This window comes from Olea europaea, chromosome 10 (assembly GCF_002742605.1).
Source record: "Olea europaea var. sylvestris chromosome 10, O_europaea_v1, whole genome shotgun sequence".
Classification (NCBI taxonomy): Eukaryota; Viridiplantae; Streptophyta; class Magnoliopsida; order Lamiales; family Oleaceae; genus Olea; species Olea europaea.
Window position 1 is genome coordinate 21,264,549 of NC_036246.1, and position 7,234 is coordinate 21,271,782.

The 7,234-nt window shown below is 32.1% G+C and overlaps 1 protein-coding gene across 1 annotated transcript; it reads left to right on the forward strand.

Moving 5' to 3' along the window:
• Positions 1-2,739: 2,739 nt before the first annotated feature.
• On the forward strand, positions 2,740-5,963 carry LOC111401475 (cytochrome P450 71A1-like). The gene is made up of 4 exons (XM_023029214.1): positions 2,740-3,351; positions 4,352-4,773; positions 5,065-5,320; positions 5,549-5,963. Exons 1-4 carry the CDS (start codon positions 2,835-2,837, stop codon positions 5,914-5,916), a joined length of 1,563 nt encoding a protein of 520 aa, XP_022884982.1. The 5' UTR covers positions 2,740-2,834; the 3' UTR covers positions 5,917-5,963.
• The last annotated feature ends 1,271 nt before the right edge of the window (positions 5,964-7,234 follow it).

Sequence of the window (7,234 nt, forward strand, 5' to 3'; positions counted from 1 at the left end):
GGGACTGCGGATAGGCACTTGAAGCGCTGTATATATGTGTAGGTGTGGCCTTGAATTTGTACATATGATAAACTGATGTGGCATCCTGAGTCTCGGTGGGCAACGACAGATGTGTTGATATTGGTTTGCGCGCAAGAAAAGCCATGTTAATTTTGAGCTCATACGGTACACTATAATAAGGATTTGGGCTCATGTATGCTTCACATGCATCATCGCATCATCATATTTACTGAACTCTATGGTTCACGTTTTGTATTTTATACTGTAGATGCCTCCGCGAGAAACTGAAATTGTTCGTACCACTAGACATGCCGAATACTGAGGACCTCATGGCTATACATGTTATATATAGGCGTACTCACTATACACATTTTTATACGATGGTTGACAAGGAGGAAGAGATCGAAACGTTTGAAGACGGTGAGGATTTTGTAATGGTGATGATTGATGTTTATGATTTGGTCCCTTGTCGTTCTATATTTCTATGACAGATGTGAACACAAAAGAATGCATGAATTTTGATGAGCACTTATGAGACGCTCTACTCTTAATTTCATTAATTAATTAATTAATTAATTAATGAAATTAAGAGTAGAGCGTCTCATAAGTGCTCATCAAAATTCATGCATTCTTTTGTGTTCACATCTGTCATAGAAATATAGTCAGGTCATATTTGAGAATAGGTTCAACATTACTCGAGATAGATTGTTGAATGAAATAGGAATATTGATTCGTCAAAATTCAACCGTATTGTCAAAGTGTAAAACTAAGTTTAAAAAAGACTTGTTTCTTGGGGATTTGCAATCGTAATACATTTATCATTCATTAGAATGCATCAATTTTCATAAATCATGATTTGAATTTCGTTTAGTTAACTCATTCATAGTTGCATACGTAATCTATTTTATTTATACTTTCATCATAACAACACGTCGTGTTATTCTTGTTTTGATTAAGGTTGCGATAATTAAAGTTGAACTAAATCAATCCTTTTGGGACGATAATCGGACTCAAAATCCACTTATTACTTATTAACAAACCATACACTTGCGATGGTTTAAATCGAAATACGTTTACGCGAACAGTGCACACACTTTAAAACAATGCTTGTTGGGATGATAAGTGCAAGTTAATTGTTAGGTTTTCAAATGTTAGGTTTTCTTCCACACTTTGAAGTATCAAATGTTAGATTTTCTTCCTTTCCACAATTCGTAAGCTTGGGTCAACATGGTAGTTATCGTAAATTTTGAAGAAATCCTATTTAGAATTCTACATGCACTCAACAATGTTTCATCCCATAAATTAAATGGCAATTTAGCTTGGGTCAACATGGCATTTATCATTTCAACTAAAGTTCTATTTTTCCTTTCAACTAAACCTTAAACATTTCAAATGCTTCATGTTTTTGCTTCATCAAATACACACATGTATACCTAGAGAAATAATCTATAAAGGTAATAAAATACCTATTTTCACATCTAGTTAACATGTCATTTAATTTACAGACGTCCATATAAATTAATTCTAGAATACTAGAAATTCTTTTTATACTTTGATATGACTTTCTAGACATTTTAGATTCAACACATGCTTTGCATTTAAATACATCATTTTCATTGTATGAAATCAAATTAGATTTTAACATCCTTTTCAAAGTACCTTTTCCTATATGTCATATTCTAGTATGCCCAAAGTAAAAGAATCAACAATATAAGAAAAATCAACTTTATTATTATTCAACTTGTCAACAGTACATAGTTAGACCATTCCTTTTCAAGAATATCCTTTACCAACATATTTCCTGTTTATGGATAATACAAGTTTCCATTCATGTCGGGAATATGTAGCACATTGGTCAAGGTAGTGGTCTTGCAGGAAGTGAAGATGATTTCTACATTTCCTTCCCCAAACACCTTGGATTGAACTTCGTTACCCATTTGAATCTTTTGATCTCTGTCCACTTCATAGTTTGTTTTGAACAACAATTTATCATATGACACATGTACGATTGCACATGTATCATACCACCAATTGGGAACCTTTCCCTTGATAGCATTAATTTCGTTTACAGTGGCCACAATGTTGTCTTCCTTGATGGAGTTCACATTTCCTTCAAAGTTGTTTCTTTTTCGGTGTTCAGGCCTAAAATGTAGGATTTAATGTAATTTTTTTTTTCAAATCGCGATTAGAATTTCAGGAATATCAAAGTTCAAGAATTCAAGTGACTTTTATTTCTCTCTCCAAATATGTTAAAAACGTATGTTAATCCAATTATTGTAATTTAAATTCAAAAAATAAAATCAGATTAATATTACCACAATTAATGCGTTTTCTCCAAATATATTGAAAATGTATGTTAATCCAATTATTGTAATTTTAATTCAAAAAATAAAATTAGATAAATATTACCCAATTAACATAATTGGAAACAAAATAAAAACATAAACTGTATAAAATATATTTAGAATAAAAAATTTGAATTGTAAATAAAATAATTTATTATCTAATTTTTGATAATTAGAACTTAAAAGCGCGATTTCTCTAATTTTCTCTACTAAGACTGAAGATTCCATATTGGAGGGATAGAGAAATTGTTGGACAGTTATCTGATGTAGAATTCCACCGTCAACATGCGCTTCTAGTTTCTTTTGTCTTGTGCTAGTCCACTTTTTCCCCATAAGATAAAGCCTGAATATCAATAGCAATTTCTCGGAAAATTTTCATCGTTAGCTAACACAGAAATATCACTGTGAAAATATCTACCTTCGCAAATTAGCTCCAACTATAAATAGCCTCCTCTCCCAATACAATCTGTATATAATCCACAACCAAAAATGGAGGCGTCTTGGTTGGTTTCAGCCTTTACATGGCTAACTTTTTTAGTCATAATTATTTCAAATATAATCCATTATCGTCGTCCTAAACAAAACCTTCCACCAGGCCCTACACCATGGCCTATCATTGGCAACCTAAACCTACTTGCTGGTTCAATCCCACACCAATCTCTCCACTTATTATCCCAAAAATATGGAGAATTAATGCAACTTAAATTTGGTTCTTATCCAGTTTTGGTTGCTTCATCACCTGAAATGGCCAAACAGTTCCTTAAAACACACGATACAGTTTTTGCTTCTCGGCCTGCACTGGCTGCTGGTAGATATACCAGTTATAATTTCTCAGATGTGACATGGGCGCCTTATGGATTACACTGGAGACAGGCTCGAAAGATTTATCTTACGGAGATCTTTTGCTCTAAACGACTTGACTCGTATGAATATATTCGTATCGAGGAAAGGCATAACTTTCTTTCTCGTCTTTATGCTCTTTCAGAAGTTCGAGTGAATGGTTGCGGTAAGTTGATCACAAGAGTAGTGAGATTAATGATTTGCTAAGCTTAAAAAGCTAGATTAGAAGTAATTTTATTTATAAGTATTTTGTCAAAGTTCAAATAAATAAGTTACATGTGTTGAGAGTAGAATAAGATTTTAAAGTTAAGCAACTTTTTTAGTGTCGACCACGAAGGTTTTACAGGCTCAGTTTACCAAGTCCAAATAAACACCTCAAACCAAACGACCTCAAAGCCTTCACCTATGATTACTAAAAGTTTACTCACTTAGAGAAACCCCACAAAGGGATGTTAAAGCACCAAGAACGAAGCCACAAAGGCAAGGTGAATAATGAGGCAAAAGACGACAGAGAGAAAAAAAAAAAATAAACCAGAGTCGCCCAAGATTACATGGTCTTATGGAGGCCAAGAATAAACATGAATATATAGGCATCAATTTGACAAAGAATATAAGTCAATTAGGTTACAATAATGGGTCTTGGGCCCAATTGATATCAAATGGGTTGTAGAGTGGGTCTCTAACAAAATTAGCCATCCAAGTAGGCAAATAATCGGGCCATGAGCAACACAACTTAATTTGGTTGCTTTAAATAGCCTAATTAACTTTTTGGGCCAAGTCGTTTTAATTTAGGTGTTGATATACCGCTCAGTCATTCGATCAATGCGGACGATAAATGAAGCTGGGTTTACGTCATTGCCCTGGAGGTCATTTGACAACAATTTGCCCAACATTTACTTATTTTAGTTTTACTTTCTGTAAACTTACTCAAACATTGGGTAAATTTTGAAGTTTAACTTTCTTTTAGTAAACTTTTGTTTTGAGATTAAGTACTTTTGATTTTAAGAGAAGGCACTTATAGTTTCAATTCTGATTAACAGAAAGTAATTAAGTTACTTCTATGTATTTCAAGTTTAGCCAGACATGCACAATCTTCTTACATAAACTATATACATTGAGAACAATGCTTAATTTCTTGTTTTTGATAATTGTTTATGCTCTCTCAGGGAACCCAATTGTGCTGAGAGAACAATTATCTCGTTTTAGTCTCTCATCTATAACAAGGATGGTACTAAGCAACAAATACTTCAGTGAATCAAAATGCGATGACCAGGGTTCCGTAATAACGCTAGATGAACTTCAAGGGTTGTCAGACCAGTGGTTTTTGTTGAATGGTGTGATCAATATTGGAGACTGGATACCCTGGTTAGGTTTCTTGGACTTGCAGGGATATGTTAAGCAAATGAAGGATCTGTACAAAAAATTCAACAGATTTCACGAATATGTTCTCGATGATCACAAGGCTAAAAGGGATGCAAATGTCAAGGATTTTGTTCCTAAAGACATGGCAGATGTTTTGCTGCAGCTTTCTGAGGATCCTAATCTTGAGGTTAAACTCACAAGGGATTGTGTCAAGGGCTTAATGCAGGTAAATACAGAGAAATTTGTATCATTTTTTCCAGTGAGAAGTTCTGTAACAAAATTTTCAATCAAGCTTGGTGTTCATTATTTTTTACACCTTAGTTGACATCCCACCACATATCATTTCCTAATTGGATAGTTTGAACAAAAAAAATATTTACAGCCATTGATTTTCTGAGACCACTATAGGTGTCAACAATAATAAAAAAAAAAAAAAAAAAAATAATAATAATAATAATAAAAAAAAATTGTACAAATGGCATAATTCTAAAATTTTCACTTTTTCAAATTGTGACAGGACCTACTAACAGGTGGCATAGACACCTCATCAACCACAGTCGAATGGGCATTTCATGAAATTATTAAAAAACCACACATAATTGAGAAGGCAACAGAAGAGCTTGACAGAGTTATAGGAAGAGAAAGATGGGTGGAAGAATGTGACTTCCCCAAATTGCCTTATATAGAAGCTATAATCAAAGAAACCTTCAGACTACATCCAGTTGGTACGCTGCTCGCTCCACATTTTGCCATTGAAGACTGCAATGTATCAGGTTAAGTCTAACTATATCGTCTAAAGAATTTAAATTTTGTCATCAATGCTCTAAAATGTGTAGAGATAATTCATTTTTTTCATAAAATTTAAAACGCTCTTTATTTTTTTACCTCAAATGTACAAGTTTCATAACTGTGTAACAAAATGAATTGAACTTAGTATTTTTAAAAGGTTATATTATTAAAATAATATAAAAATTTATTATTTGAAAGTTTTTGACCAACAGGTTACGATATCTGTAAAGGAACGACAGTCCTTATAAACGTATGGAGCATAGGAAGGAACTCCAAATTCTGGGATGCATCGGAACAATTCTTGCCAGAAAGGTTTTTGGACAAGAAAATTGATATGTTAGGACAAAATTTTGCTCTATTACCATTCGGGTCCGGTCGAAGGAGGTGTCCCGGGTACAATTTGGGACTTAAGATTATTCGTTCAACATTGGCCAACTTGTTACATGGATTTAACTGGAAATTGCCTCAGAATATTAAGCCCAAAGATGTATGCTTAGAGGAGATATATGGATTGACCACACATCCAAAAGTCGCTCTTGAAATTATCATAGAACCTCGACTTCCACTACATCTTTATTAAATAAATTTCTTGTTCAGTAACTCACGCTGTAAAATATTATGTAATAAGATATTTATAGAATTTTACTTATTATACTATTTAATTTTATTTAATACTACATAGATTATATTCGTAAATATTTTCCATTTATAGGTAGAATCCTAAAACAATCTCCTCAAGATAATCAAGAAGTTCAATTCTTGCCCCTATTTGATAAAAATTGAAATTTAGATTTTTATTAAAGTCAATTTCAATAATTAATTTTATCCACATGTTTCATGGGGTCCATAAATTTTTTATCACGCATTTCATCAATTTTTATAAAATCTGAAAAAGTTCTAATCTTAATCTACATGGCCTAGACTTTTTTGGGGAGGAATTAACGTTAAGAAGATGATTTAATGCTATCTAATTATGGTTACGTGATGTGTTTGGATTAGATTTTGATGTGTATGGAAGTCTATAATTACACTTCAATTTTACATATTGATACGATTATTTATTTAAATCAAATTGACATGTGTCTCTATTGAAGCTAACTAACTGATTTGCACAAGTATTAATCAACTTGAAATTAAACCGACAAATCACCCAACAAATTAGAATCATGAAAATATAATGATTCTTCAAATTTTCCTAATATCTAGCCTAAATCTCAAACAAAAATAAAAGAAGAATAGTCATCAACAACTAGAGATAGGGGTGGACAAGGTCCGGTTCGGTTCGGCTCTACCCATAATTTTTGGATATTTAGTAAGTGGAACCGTTGGATTCAAATTTAATTATAAAATTGTTCGGGTTCGGTTCCATTCGGTTCCCAAATTCTGTACTATAATCAATTTTTTTAATATTTATAAAGTTACATTAGTTCAACTAATGACATGTTCAATCTTAACTTTTACAAAATAAAATCGCACAATCTTATATATCTTTTGCTTCTCTTTTTGCTGAGTTTTTTTTTATAGAATTGATTGTTAAAATTATATGAAGATTATGATAGTGAGTTTAAAATATTTAAGAGACAAGCAGCCGAGCTTCAATTCAATTTCTCCACAACGATAGAAACGACACTGTAGTAGAATAATAGATTTGGGGAAAACTTAGGTTGATTTAATTCAATTGGGCTTGGACTGAAAATTAGAAATAGTAAAAATCATATTTTTGAGTTTGAGCTAAATTAACTTGTTAGCAAATTTATTTAAAAAAAATAAATAAATGTAACTTACTTAAAAAAATAAATTAAAAAAATTAAGGAGATTCGATTCTTATTCGATTTTTCGATTATTGATCTAGAATCGAGAATCGAATGGAATTCGTCGATTCTCGATTTAGATACTCG

Excerpts from the sequence above, each read along its gene's own strand:
- LOC111401475 (XM_023029214.1), top strand. The coding sequence starts at position 2,835 with ATGGAGGCGTCTTGGTTGGTTTCAGCCTTTACATGGCTAACTTTTTTA. Across the intron at positions 3,352-4,351 it reads AGTTCGAGTGAATGGTTGCG|GGAACCCAATTGTGCTGAGA; the intron begins GTAAGTTGATCA and ends ATGCTCTCTCAG. Across the intron at positions 5,321-5,548 it reads TGAAGACTGCAATGTATCAG|GTTACGATATCTGTAAAGGA; the intron begins GTTAAGTCTAAC and ends TTTGACCAACAG.